This window comes from Oncorhynchus nerka, linkage group LG9b (assembly GCF_034236695.1).
Source record: "Oncorhynchus nerka isolate Pitt River linkage group LG9b, Oner_Uvic_2.0, whole genome shotgun sequence".
NCBI classification, from domain to species: domain Eukaryota; kingdom Metazoa; phylum Chordata; class Actinopteri; order Salmoniformes; family Salmonidae; genus Oncorhynchus; species Oncorhynchus nerka.
Genome location: NC_088424.1, coordinates 31,062,271 through 31,084,343, shown reverse-complemented (window position 1 = coordinate 31,084,343; position 22,073 = coordinate 31,062,271). Strand labels below are relative to the sequence as shown.

Genomic DNA, 22,073 nt, shown 5'->3' with positions numbered 1-22,073 from the left:
CATGAGGCGGCGCACAATTCTCCCAGCGTCGTTCAAGTTAGGGGAGGGTTTGGCCGTCCGGAATTTTCTTGTCCCATCGCGCTCTAGCGGCGACTCCATATGGCGGGTTGGGCGCCTGCAAGCTGACTTCGGTCGCTAACTGGATTGTGCTTCCTCTGACATTGGAGCGGCTGGCTTACAGGTTAAGCTCGCAGTGTCTTTGGTAGTGTTTCAGAGTATGCATGGCTCTTCGCCTTTCCTGAGTCTGTAGGGGAGTTGCAGCGATGGAACAAGACTAACTACCAATTGGATATCATGCAATTGTAGAGGAAAGGTTAAAAGTACCCAAAAAATTGAAATATCAAGCTTTGCTGTTCACCACTGCTCTTTCCATAGATTTTCCATGGGATTCAAGTCTGGGCCACTCCAGGACTTCCACATTCTTGTTCTGATGCTATTCCAACATTGCTTTTGCTGTATGCCACAATCTTTTGCCTTATGATTTCAAGAGTCTTCCACGTGCCTTTTTGCAAGCTCCATGTGTGCGGTCACGTGCCTTTTTTCTCAGGCGTTTCTTCCATCTGGCCACTCTCCCATGAAGCCCAGACTGGTGAAGTGCTGTAAACAATGTTGTCCTTCTGGCAGGTTCCCCCATCTCAGCCAAGGACCTCTAGTTATGTCAGTGGTCATTGGGTTCCTGGTCATCTTCCTGACCAAGGTCCCTCGTGCCCGGTTGCTCATTTTTTGGGACGGACAGCTTTAGACAGTCGGAGTAGTTCCATTTTTTTCATTTCCCAATGATTGAGAACAAGGTGCTCTTGAAGACGTTCAACACGGTTTCATACACTTCCACAGATCTACAGTGCCTTTCAGACCGTATTCAGACCCCTTGACTTTTCCACATTTTTGTTAAGTTACAGCATTATTCTAAAATTGCTGCGATTTTGATTTTTGATTTTTTTTTCCCCCATCTGTACACAGTTAAAAAAAAAAAAAGTTTTGCAAATGTATTTAAGTGTGTGTGTGTGTAACTTTTTACTATGAGACTTGAAATTGAGCTCTGGTGCATTCTGTTTCCATTGTTCATCCTTCAGCTGTTTCTACAACTTGATTAGAGTCTACCTGTGGTAAATTACATTGATTGGACATGATTTGGAAAGGCACACACCTGTCTATATAAGGTCCCATAGTTGACAGTGCATGTCAGAGCAAAAACCAAGCTGTGAGGTCGAAGGAATTGGTCGTAGAGTTCCGAGACAGGATTGTGTCGACGCACAGATATGGGGAAGGGTAGCAACATTTTCTGCAGCATTGAAGGTCCCAAGAACATAGTGACCTCAATCATTCTTAAATGGAAGAAGTTTGGAACCTCCAAGACTCTTACTAGAGCTGTCCGCCCGGCCAAACTGAACAATCAGGGGAGAAGGGTTTTAGTCAGTGAAGTGAGGTCACTCAGGCCTTTATGGTAGTGGCCAGACAGAAGACACTCCTCAGTTAAAGGCACATGACAGCCCGCTTGAAGTTTGCCAAAAGGCACCTAAAGGACTCTGACCATGAGAAACAAGATTCTCTGGTCTAATGAAACCAATATTGAACTTTTAATTAGGATCCCCACTAGCTGTTGCAAAACCAGCTGCTACTCTTCCTGGGGTCCACACAAACATGAAAAATAATACATAATATAGAACATCAATAGACAAGAACGGGTCAAGGACAGAACTACATGAAAAAATGTAAATGCACACACAGCCTACATATTAATGCATACACACAAACTATCTAGGTCAAATATGGAAGAGGCGTTGTGCCGCGACGAGTTGCTTTCTGGTTTTTAAAAAAACCCAGTTTTGCTGTTTTTATTTGAGCAATATGAGATGGACGTTCCATGCAATAAGGGTTCTATATAATACTGTATGCTTTCTTGAATTTGTTCTGGATTTGGGGACTGTGAAGAGACCCCTGGTGGGATACATGTGTGTCAGAGCTGTGTGTAAGTTGACATTGCAAACAATTTGGGATGTTCAACACATTGTTTCTTTATAAAAAATAATTGATGCAGTCAGTCTCCAACTCTTAGCCAATGAACTGAGCTAATTTCACTTCACCTACTTTCTCTACGGTATTAGTTAGTCGGATAGGGTGTAAGCGAGGCCCTGTGGTCTCATCAAAGACCACTTTCCACTCCAACACATCACTACTCTTGCTTCCTTCCTTGGCCCTCTTTATGCTTTCTTTACTAGACACTCCACTGCTTTCTGTATCATGACGTCTCTTCTTCCTGTCTTTCCACTACCGACCATTCCAGTCCTTGACCCTCATCCTCTCGCTCCATACCCTCAGAACTGACACCCATATTGTTCGCATTTTTTACTTCACTACATTCTTAAAGAAAATAATGTACTGTTCACTCCATACTTTTTCCCCTGACACCCAAAAGTACTCGTTACATTTTTACATGAAAATGGTCCAATTCACACACTTATCGAGCGAACATCCCTGGTCATCCCTACTACCTCTGATCTGGAGGACTCACTAAACAGAGAACATCCCTGGTCATCCCTACTACCTCTGATCTGGAGGACTCACTAAACAGAGAACATCCCTGGTCATCCCTACTACCTCTGATCTGGAGGACTCACTAAACACAAATGCTTTGTTTGTAAATGTTACAAATGCATGGAGGCGTGTTATGCAATTAAATTGAACTTAAGATTAACTTTTGCTAAACTATCCCATCCTCATCGCCAAATGTTACAAATGCAGGGATGATTGTTGTGAAATTAATCTGAACTAGTGATGGGTTGTTCGCAAACGAGTCGGCTCTTGTAGGTGAACGTTGGGAGCCGGCTCACATATCAGAAGAGGCAAATCTATTTATAAAAATAGAAAAAAAATTAAGATATGAATAATCAAAATATTTGAACGAATAGAATTAACTCATTCAAAGAACATTATTTATTTTTTAAAACAATATAGGCCTAAATGCTCAAGCGCACACACATCTTATGTCTGCGGCAGGGTAGCCTAGTGGTTAGAGTGTGGGACTAGTAACTGGAAGGTTGCAAGTTCAAACCCCTGAGCTGACAAGGTACAAATCTGTCGTTCTGCCCCTGAACAGGCAGTTAACCCACTGTTCCTAGGCCATCATTGAAAATAAGAATTTGTTCTTAACTGACTTGCCTGGTTAAATAAAGGTAAAAAAATAAATAAAAAAACAGCCTCACCTGTTGTTCCTGTCAAACAGACACGCAGTGTCAAGCAATGAACAAAAGATCCGTGAGGGAGGGCCGAGCCAACACACAGTCACACACTTAGCAGCCGATGAGAGAGAGGAAGGACAGCTGTGAAAACAGCTGGAAAATGAGTCGGAAGCACAGTAGCATTTGGATGCATTTTAATAATGTAGACCATGTTGGAGCACAGTAGCATTTGGATGCATTTTAATAATGTAGACCATGTTGGAGCACAGTAGCATTTGGATGCATTTTAATAATGTAGACAATGTTGGAGCACAAAACAAAATCTCATATAAAGCCGGTTCTACGCACAACCTACACCGGCATATGTGAACTGTGCACTCAACTGTGAAGCTAGCTGGAGCGGAGCTTTGAGAAACTAGCGGGCCTGCTAGTGATAGTGGTGGAGCCAGCACCTCCACATGTGGAGATGTATCCACTTCGTCAAGCAGGCCTGCTCCATGACCCACAGCATTGTAGTCTTCTATGGGCCAGTTTATGCCAAAGTCTATGTCTGTAGCAAAACAAGGCCAAATTGATATTGCACTGGCTAAAATGATCACTACCGATTTCCAGCCATTTTCGATCGTGGAGGACAGAGGTTTTTAGAAATTATAGCAATAGTCTAAATCCAATGTACACAATTCCAAGCAGGAACATCCTTTCAAAATCACTTATTCCACCACTGTACAAGAGCACACAGGCTTCAGTGTGGGAAAGAGTCCAAAAAGCTACTGCAGTTTGTCTTACCACTGACTGCTGGACATCAAGAATAACCACTTCTTACATGTCAGTTACATGTCACTTCATTGAAGATTTTATGATGTCTAGCTGACTGCTTTGAGTTCAGTGACAGAAACACCTCAGAGAACTTGGCAGAGGAACTGTTGAGTGGCCAGAGAATGGCAAGTAGATGGAAAAGTGGTCTGTTGTGTTAGCAACAATGCAGCTAACATAACCAAAGCCATGAACATGTTTAAATGGACCCATCATCCATGTCTTGCCCACACAATCAACCTGATTGTAGGAGATGTTCTGAAGGAGATGAAGCCCACTGTGGACAAAGTGAAATCAGCTGTGGAATACTTCCACAGGAGCACAGTAGGTGCTGAAAAACTAAAGTCTACACAACGCCAGATGGGGATGCCTGAGCTGAGGCCTAAACCAGACTGCACTACAAGGTGGAATTCAACATTTTATATGTTGAAGCGGTTTCTTGAGTCAAAGGATGCCATCATCTCTACCCTGGCCATTGTCAATGCACCTGTTGATGCTCTGACCCAAGAGGAATGGCAGGTGGTGGAGGAGGAGTCCTGGAACCCTTTGAGCAGGTTACTGTGGAGATCAGTGGAGAGAAGTACAGTAAGCAGTTATTACTACATTATCCAGTATTATATATGTATATGAGCAGTAGATGAGAATGCAGTGTCAGTAGACAAAACATGAACCTGAACTAATAAGTTACTGTCTTTTCAGCTATGTGACAGCCTCAAAAATGATACTCCTGTGTAAGGGTCTGCAGCGAATCACAGCCAGCCGCCAGAGAGAAGCAAGTTTAACTACAGGACATGTGACAGAGTTGATGGACACACTATGTTCATCAATAGACAAAAAGTTCCACAGAATGGAATATAATCACGTGCTATCAGAAACCGCTGCACTTGAAAGTTAGCCTTCAGTGATGCCAGAGCGATTGATGAGGCTCTTCAAAGAATAACCTCAGCAGCAGGGAGAGACAGCCCCAGCAGTCAGATGTCTCGGGCACCAGGGCAACAGGAAGAAGAAAGAGCAGATGGAACAGAAGCACCAGCAGTAGTGCCACAAACGTCTGCTGTTTGGATGCTGTTTGACGAGAGAGCAACTGGGATGCAGCATGAAGTAATCCCTCAGCAGATGCCATAATGGAGGTCTGATCCTATTTGGAGGAGCCCCTCCTCCAAAGATCTTCAGATCCTCTGAGCTGGTGGAAGAACAAGGTCTCTGTCTACCCACGGCTTACTAAAGTCATGACAGGGAGACTACGTAGTGGCCACGTCTGTTCCCTTTGAGAGGGTCTTCTCAAAAACGGGACAAATCATTCCTGAGAGAAACCGCATCAGCCCCTCAAAAGGGAGGCAGCTTGCATTTCTGAATGCAAATCTCTCATAAAAGCTAAATATGGTCAGCATTGCTGTGTGCTGTTGGTTATAACATGGCAATAAAGAACAGAGAAAAAAGAGGGACCAGTTTAATGTTTTACGTGGGATGCTGCAGTTTTGCACATTGTTATTTATTTTTCTTTGGTGTGGTGCAATATTCTCTTATGCTGTTCCGATTGTATTCGTTTTGAATTGTTACGTTTATATGCACTTTGTTTATATACATTAAAAAGTTGTACTTTAAATACAAATGTTTAATATAATTTTTTAAATACATTGTGGTTAAGGTAGAGTATGGTTTCATTTAATAAGAATCGTTTTAACACCAATCATAGTCAAACTAACTGTTTGACTTGAAAAAATACAAAACATATTTTTTTAAAGAGCCGTTTGGGAGCCAGAAGAGCCGGTCCTTTTTGGTGAGCTGAGCCGAACGAGCCGGCTCACTGAAAAGACCCGGAATGCCCATCATTAACGAACGTCTTCTATTCGTACAAAACTAACGCCTCCGTTCACGCACCGTGCCTGATACATTCTTAAAGCAACAGTATTCAATATTCAACTGAGCTGCGACAACATATTACTGAACAAAACAGTAAATCTAGTAAGTCTATCCGTCAATAAAACTAACTGTGCCATCTCGTTTGAAAAGATTCACTTTTACTTTTGATAAAGATTATTTTAGCAATTACATTTCCTTTTGATACTTAAATATATTTCAAACCAAATACTTTCAGACTTTTACTCAAGTAAAATTTTACTGATTGAATTTCACTTTTACTTTAATCATTTTCTATTAAGGTATCTTTACTTTTACTCAAGTATGACAATGTATTACTTTTTCCACCACTGCCAGCACACCTGTTGCTTCACAAACTTTTTCTCCATTTCGTCCGCGCTTCTCGCCGCATTTTCCCATTAACTTGACGCATTTCTGCAATAGTGTAACAAGATTCAACGAAATCAAACAACTCTCACTTGTAGTCAAACAATCAGTCTCATTAGCTTCTAGACTCCTCCTTGCACAGTTTAACCGAGAACGTGTCTCTCTAAGTCATGTCCAAACAATTGAATTGGCTGATAGGTGCACTCCAATCAAGTTGTAGTGACATCTCAATGGTGATCACAGGAAATTGGATGCACCTGAGCTCAATTTGGAGTGTCATAGCAAAGGATGTGAATACTTGTAAATTAAATATTTATATTTAATTTTCAATATGTTTGCAAACATTTCTAAAATCACGTTTTCATTTTCTTTATGGGGTATTGTGTGTGTAGATGGGTGAGAGAAAAACATATATTTAATGAATGCAGGCTGTAACAACAAAATGAGTAAGCCAATTGGTGTGAATACTTTCTCGTGTTTATGTCCCACTGTAAATTTATAGTATATTTTTACTACGAATATATTAATTACTGCGGGCAAGAAAGGCGTGACAATATTTTGAAAGTTGAGTCGCGGTCGCTTACTGAGCCACACTGCGACTGCGCAGAAGATTCAAAACCGGATGTGTGATCAACTATTCGATTTGTCTCCGCTTCTTTTCTACAAAATAGCAAAGATGTCTGGCTCATCAAATCTCGTTGCGATGAAGAAAGTTGTTCAACAGCTGCGTTTTGAAGCGAGCATCAACAGAGTGAAGGTAATGTATTTCACACTCAAACATACTTGATAAACCTGTTCAGGGAAACTAGTCAGCTAGTATCAGTATCTAGCTAACAGTGGCTAATAGCTAGCTAAGGGCGTGGAATCTAGGCACAGAAATGGTGATCTTGCGATAACACAATATTTTGCTTAATCGTCTCTAATGGAATTGGAATTGTTGGTCATTATTGAGTGTTTCCTACCGCCCAATGATCATTCATAGCCTAATTAAGGATCTGTGTTCACACCTGATAGCTAGTATTGGCAACATCCATTCAAGGGGGATAGTTGTAGGAGTCTTAAAGCTAGCAATGAGTGCAATGTTACAGGTTGCAACAGGTCATTTTTTTTGTTCACAACTATATTCCTGTATTATGGTTTCTGTTCAGGTGTCCCAGGCAGCAGCAGACCTTCAGCAGTTCTGCATGCAGAATGCCCTCCAGGACCCCCTACTCACTGGGGTCTCCTCCAGCACCAACCCCTTCAGACCACAGAAGGTGTGCTCCTTCTTGTGAGACAGACCCATAGGACAGACAAACCACAGCATTATTTGGTGAGTCTCCCCTTGTGTCAAAACAAAAATGTGCTCTTCTGGTTGTCTATGTAGTCCTTCATTGGCCTGGAATCCAAACAGAATCAGTGTGGATTGCAGACTAGTATTTGGTTGCAATGCAGAGAAATTCAAGATACATGCATGTGCTTATCTCACTCTGTTCCTGTCTTGCAGGCCTTTGTTTTGATGCTACAGGGAAAAAGTTGACCTCAACACTGCTATTCATTTCCCATGGCATTCCACTGCCACAGAATCTCATGAAGTGTAGAATAACGTGTCAGAAATCATGTAAGGAAGACTTGCCATCTATTTTCAGCAAACCACCTTAGAGGAAATTATTACAGGTTTATTTTTTATGGCACAGGATGGTTTTCAAGTAAATTATTGTGCCTTTTTCTATTTTATTCATCATTGTTCTTGACTTTTTGTATTTAGAAATTAAAACATTATTCTTTCTCTACATGATTGTTTGCTAATCGTTCTTTGGTCCGACTGATAGTGGTATCTCAAATCTTAGATGCAAGTAGTTTATTTCATAACAGAATGCAAACAGAGCACCTTAACAATACAAAAGGGAAAGACTACTACTTTTGATAAAAACATCCATATCAATCAAAAAAAAAGCCACCATTTTAAGATGAAAGAATATGGTAAATAAGGAAATCAAAGAACACTTATGAACCTATATTCCCCACCCCCAAGTGCTTAAATATGCAGTCTGGGATCTTATGCACAAATTTGTAAAACAGTACACAAAATGGGGACCCGTTTTGGCTTGTAAGCACCACTTTCAAAACTACAGGCTGAGATTATACAAAGTTCCCAGAGCATCACTTTAAATAGATCATTGATGTACATGATGCTTAAAGATACTGATTTGATCATCTAATATTCATAGTGGCTCATTAGGGAAAAAAATTCAGTGATGGAGGAGCAATATTTCTAAGACTGCTTCAAACACATTTCCTCCAATTAATTACCATGCATTTTTTTTCTGAAATCAAAACCGTGTTCAAAAGTTTGTATATAATGAAAATATCAAGACAAGGTTAGGACATTTATCAGCAGGTCAGACATCTAGTGCACCTTTGCGTCCATCTGAAAAGGACTGTCTCCTAAATTAACCAATTCGGTTGAATCCGCTTCAGTAGCATGCTTGATTAGAATATTTTGAAACAAACTTAGGAAAAACTAAACAAACCTGTACAGTGTACTTTAAGACCTGTAAAATAATTTTATTCAAATAAAGGAATCAAGTCCTTACTTTCATAAACTAATATCACTCAGTTAACTAAAAACCGTATGATCACTGCCATGTCTTTTGTAAATTAATTTCACGGCGTAAACCATTTGGCATCGGTCATCACTTCAAGTAAAAGTACATTGACATTGCATAAGGATGCAAATAAGTTTTCTAAGCACCATCTTCTGCTGTCCATAAACGTCTTCAGCCTGGTCTGTCCGTCCAGCCTCTCAACCCTCCATAGATGACTGTCCTGTTGCACATGGAAGAGCATGGGGTGATGCTATGATGCATTAGCATTACTCTTCAGATGCTGGGTCTGGAGTGGCTTCACATGGTACTCGTAGATCTTCAGTGCTGGCCCCAGTTTGATGGACAGGCCTGTCAGGACATCGTTCCGCGTCATCAGAAGCAAAGACTTTCCATCGATTTCCTACGAAAAGAAGGGATTGGGAAGCTCTGACCCGCGCGAGAGAGAAGAATGTGCAACTTGCAAGGTTAGTAAATTATGTTCTGTTAATTTACCTGGTCCTGGAAAGCAGTAGCCTGCTCTTCAAATCCTGCAGCTTTGAAATAGTTAACGACATCAGTAACCGCCCAGTCAGCAGGATCCGGCAGCTGTCCATTCTCCACCTTACTAGAAAAACAGAACAGAGAGGACAGCATAATGGGTATAGGGACAAGGCAGAAGGCCATCAATCTTATCCCTCATCTATAGCCTCAGAAGGAAGACTACCCTCTAAACTTACGGCTTGGCTTCCACTGATCCATTGGTTTTGTTCTCCATTCCAGCTAGTAAAATAAAAAATAGAAGTTAGATTTGTAGAAAAGAGAACAAGAATCTAATCCAAAACTAGATTACGTTTACTAAATAAACCCAAGGTCTGTCATGAACTGAATACATTCACTACTTGCATGAAGTTTGTTCAATATGATGTGTTAAAAGGTTATCTGGAAATGGATCATTTGGGTTTCTGAAACCAACTACAGAGCATCTGATGAACTGAGTGTTGAACAGAGAAGCCAGAGTTGATTTGGAACAAAAAAATTAAATGATGCAATACTGACATGCATGAGTACACAGTTGCTAAGCGATGTGGAGAATGTGATACTGTTGAAATAGTAGGGTAAAAATGCATCGACCAGAAAGTGCATTTAATGATGCCCAAAAAGCACAGTCTTCATTGGATGATGGATATGGGCCATAAAGGGTATACATAACAAACGTGGAGGATATGATCATCCCATCACAGTAGTGGGCACACTGGAATACAAAGAGAGGTATGTGGGTTTATTAGTTGTGGATTCTGCTCTGATCAAAAGCCAAGGAACTCGTGCTCGGATGGGTCAATTTCAAAGACAGAGGAGCCATTTAAAGTCCCCTTATCTGCATTCTTAGAACTTCCCTATTCAATGAACATCTTCTACATGACCATGTGGTTTTATCATGAGCCGAATAGTCCAGAATTTACCCAAAGGCAATCTGTCTGTATTTGTGAAGCATTGTATATAGTTCAGTATTAGCTACCAATCTACCAGATGCTACCTACAGTCTTGGATTTTCAGCAGGTTATCTTTGGTTGGACAATTTCCAGCAGAAACTTCACTCTCACAGTTCTAACTTTAGACACTGCATTTCATTCAGGACCTATGCACATCAGTGGAAAGAAAGATCGCGGATCGTGATGATATTGTGGACAATATTACAATGTAACATTAATCAGGTGCAGCATGAAATATGGAGTAATTCATTACAATCTTGGAATAAGGAAAGCGCAATTCAGGCTACTTTATCTATTACTATAGCTTGATACCTTAAATTATATTATTGACACCATGAGCATTTCTTATTGACTTAAAAAAAAAGAAGAATTTCTCATCTAACATGTTATACGTTTTGTCAATAAGTATGTCTTGCTAATGCAGGGTTTACCAAACTCGGTGCACGTTTTGCACAGCCGATTAAAAATAATCAACTAATCATCTAGCTTTGATTATTTGAATCAACTGTGTAGTGTTAGGGCAAAAAACAAAACGTGCACCCCTTGGGGTCCCGAGGACCGAGTTCGGGAAACGCTGCGCTAACGTGTTCTGCTTCAGTCTATATTTGACACTTACCTTTTTATTGTTTATTAGTTGGCTTCGTTGATAGTTCTTCTGACAGCGTAAATGAATATCCTGTTTATTCACGAATGTATGCCTGGCGCTGCGCAGTTTATTCGATCTATAAACCACCTAAACTCCTCAAACTAATTCAATTATTCCGTTCTAATGTTGAAAGGATCTGCTAGTTGTCATGCGCCGCCTAGACAATACGCTCGTGAACAGCCGCAACATTCTCGAACCTGACTGGCCAGTTCACCAGAGGCAAAGGCGGAAATAGGAAGAGGGATTATGCGGCCGTAAACACTGATCTAAAGTCAGTTTATTTGATTTATTCTCCAAGTGGTAAATTAGGATTGTGGTATTATAAACTGATGTAAGATCTGCTTTAGAGACATCATCTGATTGATTGAATGAATGGATCATGTGAGAACGGCCAAGGCCAGTTGCTGTGGAAACGTGAATGGAGTCAACTCGTTTCGTGATGGAAGATATTCAACAAAGAAAAAGTAAGAGGGGAAGAAAACATTAGATAGTGAGCTAGCTATTTTACCGGCAACACCTCTTTTGGTGAAATAGCTAGCTACCAAGTTTATTTCGATCATTTTGTCCTGTTTACAGTGAAAAAGTTATTGCTACGTTAGCTAGCTAGCTATCTAGCGTTAGTTGACTTGAAAACAATGAACAAGAGGTCGTATTTTGCGTGTTTGCTTAGTTATAGTAATTGTCTAAATGCTTAAAAGTTGTCTACAAATACACATCTGCGACATGTTTGCATGACAAGTGATATCTGCTTGTATGCATTATGTAATCACGATCTATTATATAACTTCTTGTTGCGTGCATCTGCTCCTGTTTTCTTGCAAGTGTCCCATAACCATGGGCTAGAGCTGAATCTTCGCCATCATTAAACCAGAGGGCCACCGCCTAGCCTGGCCACCCCAGCCACATGATGCTCCAACAGGCAGGCTCTGTGCAGCTTCTCTGCCTCACTGCCAACAGTGGGGTTCCTTTCTTCACCCGGGGGGCCTCTAAGCAACTCCCCTTCTCCATCATCGGCTCCCTGAACGGTGTGCACATGTTCGGAGCGGGCCAGGGGGTGGTGCTGGCTGGCTGTGAGACTGATCGTGGAGGCCGGATGGTGTGGAGGGTATTTCAGGACAGCGTGATGCTCATAGCAGTGAGCAGCGGTAGGCAGGCCCAGCAGGAAGGTGGTGGTGCAGGTGAAGAAGACCTCCACCTGCGGCGCCTGCTGGAGAACGTGTGGAACTGCATGGTGCTGGTGCTGGGGCAGGATGAGCTGGCCAGCTTGAGGAACGTGGAGCGGCTGAAGAGGGACCTGCGCTCCTGCTACCGCCTCATCGACCAGCTCCTAGAGGGGGGACAAGGACAGGAGGGCATTATGGGGGACCTGACGCATTGCGCGGACTGCCTGCTGCCCCCCAATGCCACCCTGCTTCAGGAGGGCCTAGACGGCTTTACCCAGGCAGCAGATAGCGAGTTTGGCTGCCTGATGGTCCACGGACGGATAGCCACTGCCACGGAAAAATGGTGGCGTCTGGCGCCGCAGGAAGTGGTTCTCCTATCCGTTCTGACCCGCTCTCTCTCCCTCTCAGGCTCTGCATCCTGTGACACCCCTGTCTTCCTGCCCCAGGGCAGCCCCACCGTGGCACATCGCCTGCTCCGCTTCCAGCTGCTTCCGGGAGTGGATGTGTGCGTGCTGTGCGGCCCCAGTCCCACCCTGCACAGGGCTGAGAGCGAGCTGGTGGGTTGTTTCTGGTCTCCTCTACTGGAGGCCCTGAGAGGCAGCCTGGCCGTGGGGGAGCGCTGCCTGCCAGGCTCTGTGACCCTCCGCCCTGATGTCCTGGCTCTGTTGCTCATCAACAGAGAGTCCCGTCGCTCTGTCTCCTGTGTGAAGGCCATCATTACTAACCCCAACCATCCTCCCAGTGACCATCCTCTGCCCTCCAAGGCACGCTGCTGGGAGCTGCTCAGGCTCTTCTACACTTTCACCACCACTCGCTACTTTCCTCTGGAGGAGACCCCGGCCCTGACCCCAGGGGAGAAGGCCCAACGTGGGGACTCCCTCCGGGAGGACTTTGCCCTGGGCTTCTCCCACCAGCCGCTGCAGTGCTACCTGGTGACTGAGGAGTGTAAGTGTTTTGGCCTGCAGACTGCCCAACATCAGCTCTACCTGCTCACCCCTCTCTCAGTGCCTACCTTCGCCCTAAGCTCCGTGGCTACACAGACCCTCTCCGCCATCACTTTAGCCACAGGATTTTAGGCCATATTTTATAATGGGCATGGGCACATTGCTGTGAAACCTAGGGATAGCATTACACTGTTCACTATATGTACCACTTCTCAGGTGTGAATGGGGAGCAGGTGTGTTAAATTTGGTGTCATTGCTCTCACACTCCCTCATACTGACTTGGTCGTACATTGTAGCAAAGTGTCATTTCTTCAGTGTTGAAAAGTCATACTCAAATATTTACACAAATGTGAGGGGTGTACTCACTTTTGTGATATACTGTGTTATATATATATATACAGTGCCTTGCGAAAGTATTCGGCCCCCTTGAACTTTGCGACCTTTTGCCACATTTCAGGCTTCAAACATAAAGATATAAAACTGTATTTTTTTGTGAAGAATCAACAACAAGTGGGACACAATCATGAAGTGGAACGACATTTATTGGATATTTCAAACTTTTTTAACAAATCAAAAACTGAAAAATTGGGCGTGCAAAATGATTCAGCCCCTTTTACTTTCAGTGCAGCAAACTCTCTCCAGAAGTTCAGTGAGGATCTCTGAATGATCCAATGTTGACCTAAATGACTAATGCTGATAAATACAATCCACCTGTGTGTAATCAAGTCTCCGTATAAATGCACTCCATGAGGGTGGTATGAGGGCCCGCCGTCCACAGGTGGGGGTTGTGCTTTACAGCCCAACACCGTGCAGGATGTTTGGCATTTGCCAGAGAACACCAAGATTGGCAAATTCGCCACTGGCGCCCTGTGCTCTTCACAGATGAAAGCAGGTACACACTGAGCACATGTGACAGACGTGAAAGTCTGGAGACGCCGTAGAGAACGTTCTGCTGCCTGCAACATCCTCCAGCATGACCGGTTTGGCGGTGGGTCAGTCATGGTGTGGGGTGGCATTTCTTTGGGGGGCCGCACAGCCCTCCATGTGCTCGCCAGAGGTAGCCTGACTGCCATTAGGTACCGAGATGAGATCCTCAGACCCCTTGTGAGACCATATGTTGGTGCGGTTGGCCCTGGGTTCCTCCTAATGCAAGACAATGCTAGACCTCATGTGGCTGGAGTGTGTCAGCAGTTCCTGCAAGAGGAAGGCATTGATGCTATGGACTGGCCCGCCCGTTCCCCAGACCTGAATCCAATTGAGCACATCTGGGACATCATGTCTCGCTCCATCCACCAACGCCATGTTGCACCACAGACTGTCCAGAAGTTGGTGGATGCTTTAGTCCAGGTCTGGGAGGAGATCCCTCAGGAGACCATCCGCCACCTCATCAGGAGCATGCCCAGGCGTTGTAGGGAGGTCATACAGGCATGTGGAGGCCACACACACTACTGAGCCTCATTTTGACTTGTTTTAAGGACATTACATTAAAGTTGGATCAGCCTGTAGTGTGGTTTTCCACTTTAATTTTGAGTGTGACTCCAAATCCTCCAAATCCAGACCTCCATGGGTTGATAAATTTGATTTCCATTGATAATTTTTGTGTGATTTTGTTGTCAGCACATTCAACTATGTAAAGAAAAAAGTATTTAATAAGAATATTTCATTCATTCAGATCTAGGCTGTGTTATTTTAGTGTTCCCTTTACTTTTTTGAGCAGTGTGTGTGTGTGTATATATATATGTATATATCAACATGTCGAGTGCTTGAAACTTCAGTGCTGTTACTGTGTCTATTTTCTTATGATCATAAATAGTTTTGACATACGATGTTTGTTTAAAATATTGTTTAAAACTCCTGTTTCTATTGAGTTACTGCTGATAGAGATTATGGGTTATTTTCACTGTTTTTATACATCTATGTGGATGAATGTAATCTACTTTTGAGTTGTCTGTTGTGTTATTTCTTTGTGTGCAATAGTGATAAATACTTAACATGGCTAAGGTTGCCCCCTACTGGTAAAAGAAAACAACTTGTTGTTGACCATGGTGAGAAACCAGGACCAGGATTTGTGTGGACATTTTTAAAGGAACTGAAATATTGACTAAACTGGTGTCACCAGATGCCTGACCACAGAGAAAATATTTCTGAATGTTGGAAGTAAAGAAAAACTGAATAGCTTTTATATGCTGTAGTATCCTACATTTAAACATCAACATCTAAAAACACAGCACAAGAGACATATTTTCCATGGGTACCTGTTTTTGCATGGAAAACCTTAGCCATTTTGGGTTATTGACTATTTTTAGACTTCCTGTGGATGATGTTGAAAGTATCAATGGGAGTCTGAGACGATGTGGAAGAGGTTTTAGATCACGTAAACGGTCTGGTGTAGGAATCTAAAATGAATGTGCAGCTAAATCTTAATCAAACTGGATCTTTTATTTTTTTACTAGGCAAGTCAGTTAAGAACAAATTCTTATTTTCAATGACGGCCTAGGAACAGTGGGTTAACTGAACGACAGGGGCAGAACGACAGATTTGTAACTTGTCAGCTCGGGGATTTGAACTTGCAACCGTTCGGTTACTAGTCCAATGCTCTAACCACTAGGCTACCCTGCCGCCCCTACCCTGTTTCTCAGGTGTGCCAAAATCAAGTCAGGGTCAAATAGTTGGAACATCTGGCCCTACTTTACACAATAGTTGATGATATGTCATAACTGTTTACTTTGGCTGCAACACTTTCAAGCATCGCTGATACAATGATGATCGCATAGTTCAGGAGATTAACCATGAGGAAGATGGTTTCCCCCTGCTCTACCTGATTCCACTTTCTGTTCACTTCAGGCATGGATGAATGAGATTTTTTTTTAATTTTTATTTATTTTTTACCTTTATTTAACCAGGCAAGTCAGTTAAGAACACATTCTTATTTTCAATGACGGCCTGGGATGATGACTGAACCTCTGGTTCTTGATGACAAAATCTCATGTCGCAAGAAGGAAACAAATCAGAGTAAGCACTTGAGCCACACTGCTTTTACGTTTCAGTAGCTGGTGATAAATAGATGATACCATATGAGTACATTGAATATACTCAAATCGTTCCATTTATTTCTGAAGCTTCAATGGTGTGAACTTTCATATCTGTCTTGCTGTGTACTGCTCTCAACCCTTATCTTGTTTCCACTCAATGTACCTAGAGTCAAAGACCCAGATGAGTTTGTCATCAATTTTCATAAACTGAGAAGGTATGGTATGGAGCGAGCGGTCGCATCCGAGCGCTTCGGTCCGCAGGTAGTATAACTTTTCATTACATTTCATTATAGTACAACGGTTTGATTTGTCTAATCTTAGCAATTTCTTCTTAGCTAGCTACATAGCCGTCTTTGTATCAAAGATAATTGCGTAATTATCGTATTTCGTCGTCCTAACGTAGTCCACACTGCTATCTGCCCAGCAGCTAGCCAGCTAGCCAGCTAGCAAACGTCCACCGTCTTCCGAATAGCAGCACTGTAAAAACTATTACACTCAACTGAACGACTTGATTAGTGTAGTGTTAGCTAGCTACATAGTTGTCTTTGCTGTCTTCGTATCCAAGATAATTGTGTAGTTTAGAGTGTGTAGTCTTAGAGTGATTATCTTAATTTACCGAGGTTAGCTAGCCAGCTATTTGTCGTCCTTAACGTAGGAGACACTGCTAGCTAGCCAACAGCTAGCCAACGTCTACCGAATAGAACTTCCTCACTCAACAACCCGGTCGCATTCCGCTTCGCTCCACAGGTAGTATCACATTTTCATTTCATTTCATTACAGTACAACGGTTTGATTTGTTTGATCGTAGCTAGCTACATAGCTAGCTACATAGCCGTCTTTGTATCAAAGATAATTGTGTAGTCTAGAGCGATTTTCTAGGTTAGCTAGCCAGCTATTGTCGTTCTCTTAACGCAACGTAACGTAATCAACAGCCCCCGAATAGCAGCACTGTAGAAACTATCACACTCAACGGAACGACTTGATTAGTGTAGTGCCAACAACGCAGCCACTGCCAGCTAGCCTACAAAGTCAACAACGCAGCCACTGCCAGCTAGCCTACTTCAGCAGTACTGTATCATTTTAATCATTTTAGTCAATAAGATTCTTGCTACGTAAGTTTAACTTTCTGAACATTCGAGACGTGTAGTCCACTTGTCATTCCAATCTCCTTTGCATTAGCGTAGCCTCTTCTGTAGCCTGTCAACTATGTGTCTGTCTATCCCTGTTCTCTCCTCTCTGCACAGACCATACAAACGCTCCACACCGCGTGGCCGCGGCCACCCTAATCTGGTGGTCCCAGCGCGCACGACCCACGTGGAGTTCCAGGTCTCCGGTAGCCTCTGGAACTGCCGATCTGCGGCCAACAAGGCAGAGTTCATCTCAGCCTATGCCTCCCTCCAGTCCCTCGACTTCTTGGCTCTGACGGAAACATGGATCACCACAGATAACACTGCTACTCCTACTGCTCTCTCTTCGTCCGCCCACGTGTTTTCGCACACCCCGAGAGCTTCTGGTCAGCGGGGTGGTGGCACCGGGATCCTCATCTCTCCCAAGTGGTCATTCTCTCTTTCTCCCCTTACTCATCTGTCTATCGCCTCCTTTGAATTCCATGCTGTCACAGTTACCAGCCCTTTCAAGCTTAACATCCTTATCATTTATCGCCCTCCAGGTTCCCTCGGAGAGTTCATCAATGAGCTTGATGCCTTGATAAGCTCCTTTCCTGAGGACGGCTCACCTCTCACAGTTCTGGGCGACTTTAACCTCCCCACGTCTACCTTTGACTCATTCCTCTCTGCCTCCTTCTTTCCACTCCTCTCCTCTTTTGACCTCACCCTCTCACCTTTCCCCCCCTACTCACAAGGCAGGCAATACGCTCGACCTCATCTTTACTAGATGCTGTTCTTCCACTAACCTCACTGCAACTCCCCTCCAAGTCTCCGACCACTACCTTGTATCCTTTTCCCTCTCGCTCTCATCCAACACTTCCCACACTGCCCCTACTCGGATGGTATCGCGCCGTCCCAACCTTCGCTCTCTCTCCCCCGCTACTCTCTCCTCTTCCATCCTATCATCTCTTCCCTCTGCTCAAACCTTCTCCAACCTCTACATTTTCCTCTTCTGTCTCTGCTGCTAAAGCCACTTTCTACCACTCTAAATTCCAAGCATCTGCCTCTAACCCTAGGAAGCTCTTTGCCACCTTCTCCTCCCTCCTGAATCCTCCTCCCCCTCCCCCTCCTCCCTCTCTGCAGATGACTTCGTCAACCATTTTGAAAAGAAGGTCGACGACATCCGATCCTCGTTTGCTAAGTCAAACGACACCGCTGGTTCTGCTCACACTGCCCTACCCTGTGCTCTGACCTCTTTCTCCCCTCTCTCTCCAGATGAAATCTCGCGTCTTGTGACGGCCGGCCGCCCAACAACCTGCCCGCTTGACCCTATCCCCTCCTCTCTTCTCCAGACCATTTCCGGAGACCTTCTCCCTTACCTCACCTCGCTCATCAACTCATCCCTGACCGCTGGCTACGTCCCTTCCGTCTTCAAGAGAGCGAGAGTTGCACCCCTTCTGAAAAAACCTACACTCGATCCCTCCGATGTCAACAACTACAGACCAGTATCCCTTCTTTCTTTTCTCTCCAAAACTCTTGAACGTGCCGTCCTTGGCCAGCTCTCCCGCTATCTCTCTCAGAATGACCTTCTTGATCCAAATCAGTCAGGTTTCAAGACTAGTCATTCAACTGAGACTGCTCTTCTCTGTATCACGGAGGCGCTCCGCACTGCTAAAGCTAACTCTCTCTCCTCTGCTCTCATCCTTCTAGACCTATCGGCTGCCTTCGATACTGTGAACCATCAGATCCTCCTCTCCACCCTCTCCGAGTTGGGCATCTCCGGCGCGGCCCACGCTTGGATTGCGTCCTACCTGACAGGTCGCTCCTACCAGGTGGCGTGGCGAGAATCTGTCTCCTCACCACGCGCTCTCACCACTGGCGTCCCCAGGGCTCTGTTCTAGGCCCTCTCCTATTCTCGCTATACACCAAGTCACTTGGCTCTGTCATAACCTCACATGGTCTCTCCTATCATTGCTATGCAGACGACACACAATTAATCTTCTCCTTTCCCCTTCTGATGACCAGGTGGCGAATCGCATCTCTGCATGTCTGGCAGACATATCAGTGTGGATGACGGATCACCACCTCAAGCTGAACCTCGGCAAGACGGAGCTGCTCTTCCTCCCGGGGAAGGACTGCCCGTTCCATGATCTCGCCATCACGGTTGACAACTCCATTGTGTCCTCCTCCCAGAGCGCTAAGAACCTTGGCGTGATCCTGGACAACACCCTGTCGTTCTCAACTAACATCAAGGCGGTGGCCCGTTCCTGTAGGTTCATGCTCCACAACATCCGCAGAGTACGACCCTGCCTCACACAGGAAGCGGCGCAGGTCCTAATCCAGGCACTTGTCATCTCCCGTCTGGATTACTGCAACTCGCTGTTGGCTGGGCTCCCTGCCTGTGCCATTAAACCCCTACAACTCATCCAGAACGCCGCAGCCCGTCTGGTGTTCAACCTTCCCAAGTTCTCTCACGTCACCCCCGCTCCTCCGCTCTCTCCACTGGCTTCCAGTTGAAGCTCGCATCCGCTACAAGACCATGGTGCTTGCCTACGGAGCTGTGAGGGGAACGGCACCTCAGTACCTCCAGGCTCTGATCAGGCCCTACACCCAAACAAGGGCACTGCGTTCATCCACCTCTGGCCTGCTCGCCTCCCTACCACTGAGGAAGTACAGTTCCCGCTCAGCCCAGTCAAAACTGTTCGCTGCTCTGGCCCCCCAATGGTGGAACAAACTCCCTCACGACGCCAGGACAGCGGAGTCAATCATCACCTTCCGGAGACACCTGAAATCCCACCTCTTTAAGGAATACCTAGGATAGGATAAAGTAATCCTTCTCACCCCCCTTAAAAGATTTAGATGCACTATTGTAAAGTGGCTGTTCCACTGGATGTCTTAAGGTGAACGCACCAATTTGTAAGTCGCTCTGGATAAGAGCGTCTGCTAAATGACTTAAATGTAAATGTAATGTTATTTATTTTGTATGTCGTACAGAGGAACTGAGGAAGTGGTTTGCTCAGTATCTGCCACCAGCATATTGAGTCATTATCTCTGAAGCTTTACTTGGTTCATATGACCCATGGTTACATTTGTTAGAGAAACACTATAGTTGTGGTCACACACTCTAAATATTTACATTTGAGTCATTTAGTAGATGCTCTTATCCAAAGTGACTTACAGTTAGTTAGTGCATTCATCTTAAGATAGCTAAGTGAGGCAACTTCATCTCTGTTATTTTTCCTCAAAAATGTAGCTATCAGCAAAGCGAGTGCTAGTAGGAAAATGTTAATGAATGAGACTTGTGTGCAGACACTTGAACTGGAGTATGTAAAGGACCTAGTGGGAAAAAATGAGGTAAGTGATTTTATTGACCTGATCAAAGTTATGTAGAGGTGAAAATATATTATTGAGATGACTTTGATTGGGAGGAATATAACTCCTTTTTCCCAAGATGGTAGGCCTACGTAGATAAAAAATTATGTTTTGGTGTAGAAATTTGGACTTTATCACTATAGTGGGCAGGGTGCTGAGCAAAACTTGTTAGGACAAAAGAAACCATTAACAGATTGTATGCAGACGGTTGCAGGTATTAACAGCTCTATCATAACATTAGTTAATGATCACATGTTATCCATAGTTATATAACATCCATTGGGGACAGGGATCAAGCCATTGAGGGAAAAGACCAACTGCAAAGCAGGAAAATTGTCTTTAAATATATCCCCCTGTCTAAAACAATTTGGATCCGTCTCATACTGTCCTTGTAACACATATAGTGGTGGACCTCATTTAGATGCATGCAAATCAACAGTGCAATGATTTAGTTACGATAGGGACTGCTGCATATTGGAAGATACATGTATTGATTGTGAGCATAGCCCTTGGTAACTAAATTGTATGGTTGTATCTGAAACTGAGTGACTGATAAATATCCAGGGCGGGAAGGGAGGTGATATTGAACGGCATTGTATTGAGAAAATGATGTTGACACACTCAAGAGCCCACGCAAAGCAACTTATCTTATCACACTTATTTTTCAATTGCTACTAGGCTCTCTGCTGTGTTTTTACAACCATTGTGCTCAGTGTGTCTTTTGTACTAAGTTGAATTCTGTTTCATGGATGATTGTTTGGCCATGGAAGAAATTATCAGTGGAGTTTTCTCCAGGAAACACTGAAGATATGAAAGGTTGAATGGCTGGACTCTCCATTGGTGTCATGGTAATGCTGTAGTACAATGAGATGCTTACTTGCAGGTACACCCCTCAACTATGTGACAAAAATCAAAATAGAAGTTAAAAAAACAAACATACAAATTCAAGTTCAATAGAGTAAAATAGAATCACATTTGGCAGAGATATAAATCGACTAAATGGAAAGCACTCAAAACAAATGTATAGTAAAATATTGACTTACAGTATGTATGGAGAGCAAAGTGTTTGAATGGTGAAATACGTTGTGCAATAATAAAGGTGTGTATGGGTGCGTGTTGCAGAAGGACAGATGCTGTGTTTCTTCAGCAAATAGACAGGTTTGTTTGACAGCTGATATGTGACCCTATTCCTCTGTCAGGTCTGACCTTGTTCCTACACATTCCCAGAATACCACTGGCCTCAAATAACTGGACTCTAGCTTCCTTTCTGAGCTCCCAATCTTTTTAAAATGTATTTATTTAACTAGGCAAGTCAGTTAAAAACAAATTATTATTTACAATGATGGCCTAGCCTAGCCAAATCATAACCCGGATGACGCTGGGCCAATTGTGCGCCGCCCTATGGGACTCCCAATCACTGCCAGTTGTGATACAGCCTGGAAACTAACCAGGATCTGTAGTGATGTCTCTAGCACTGAGATGCAGTGACTTAGGGCTCCCGAGTGGCACAGCGG

General features: G+C 43.8%; 4 protein-coding genes across 6 annotated transcripts in view; 3 read left to right on the top strand and 1 right to left on the bottom strand.

Annotated features, from left to right (window-relative positions):
- The first annotated feature begins 6,830 nt into the window (after window positions 1-6,830).
- LOC115114597 (guanine nucleotide-binding protein G(I)/G(S)/G(O) subunit gamma-5-like) lies at window positions 6,831-8,011 on the top strand. Its single transcript, XM_029642986.2, has 3 exons — window positions 6,831-6,996; window positions 7,388-7,551; window positions 7,726-8,011. Exons 1-2 carry the CDS (start codon window positions 6,862-6,864, stop codon window positions 7,511-7,513), a joined length of 261 nt encoding a protein of 86 aa, XP_029498846.1. The 5' UTR covers window positions 6,831-6,861; the 3' UTR covers window positions 7,514-7,551; window positions 7,726-8,011.
- samd13 (sterile alpha motif domain containing 13) lies at window positions 7,725-11,051 on the bottom strand. Of its 3 annotated transcripts, none has more exons than XM_029642985.2 (5): window positions 10,913-11,051; window positions 10,341-10,442; window positions 9,544-9,586; window positions 9,320-9,431; window positions 7,725-9,227 (listed from the first exon to the last, which is right to left on the bottom strand). In XM_029642985.2, exons 3-5 carry the CDS (start codon window positions 9,579-9,581, stop codon window positions 9,078-9,080), a joined length of 300 nt encoding a protein of 99 aa, XP_029498845.1. In that variant the 5' UTR covers window positions 9,582-9,586; window positions 10,341-10,442; window positions 10,913-11,051; the 3' UTR covers window positions 7,725-9,077. The 3 variants fall into 3 exon arrangements, with proteins under 3 accessions (XP_029498845.1, XP_029498844.1, XP_029498843.1); XM_029642984.2 differs by having other exon boundaries at window positions 10,345-10,442; window positions 10,913-11,050; XM_029642983.2 differs by lacking the exon at window positions 10,341-10,442 and having other exon boundaries at window positions 10,913-11,048.
- Window positions 11,052-11,185: 134 nt separating this feature from the next.
- Window positions 11,186-14,998, top strand: fuz (fuzzy planar cell polarity protein). Its single transcript, XM_029641915.2, has 2 exons — window positions 11,186-11,406; window positions 11,765-14,998. The coding sequence occupies exon 2, from the start codon at window positions 11,847-11,849 to the stop codon at window positions 13,179-13,181; it is 1,335 nt and encodes a 444-aa protein (XP_029497775.2). The 5' UTR covers window positions 11,186-11,406; window positions 11,765-11,846; the 3' UTR covers window positions 13,182-14,998.
- Window positions 14,999-20,454: 5,456 nt separating this feature from the next.
- The window catches only part of LOC115114594 (alanine aminotransferase 2-like), a 51,248-nt gene continuing 49,629 nt past the window's right edge, over window positions 20,455-22,073 (top strand). Inside the window, exon 1 of the mRNA XM_029642981.2 lies at window positions 20,455-20,541. Coding sequence (XP_029498841.2) covers window positions 20,470-20,541 — 72 coding nt within the window. The 5' untranslated portion in view covers window positions 20,455-20,469. The remainder of the gene's footprint in view (window positions 20,542-22,073) is intronic.

Bases quoted from the DNA above. Each gene is read 5' to 3' on its own strand.
- LOC115114597 (XM_029642986.2), top strand. From the start codon at position 6,862: ATGTGTGATCAACTATTCGATTTGTCTCCGCTTCTTTTCTACAAAATA. The intron at 6,997-7,387 runs GTAATGTATTTC...GTTTCTGTTCAG, and splicing joins CGAGCATCAACAGAGTGAAG to GTGTCCCAGGCAGCAGCAGA.
- samd13 (XM_029642985.2), bottom strand. From the start codon at position 9,581: ATGGAGAACAAAACCAATGGATCAGTGGAAGCCAAGCC. The intron at 9,432-9,543 runs GTAAGTTTAGAG...CTGTTTTTCTAG, and splicing joins GGATCAGTGGAAGCCAAGCC to TAAGGTGGAGAATGGACAGC. The intron at 9,228-9,319 runs GTAAATTAACAG...TTCTTTTCGTAG, and splicing joins CTACTGCTTTCCAGGACCAG to GAAATCGATGGAAAGTCTTT.
- fuz (XM_029641915.2), top strand. From the start codon at position 11,847: ATGATGCTCCAACAGGCAGGCTCTGTGCAGCTTCTCTGCCTCACTGCC.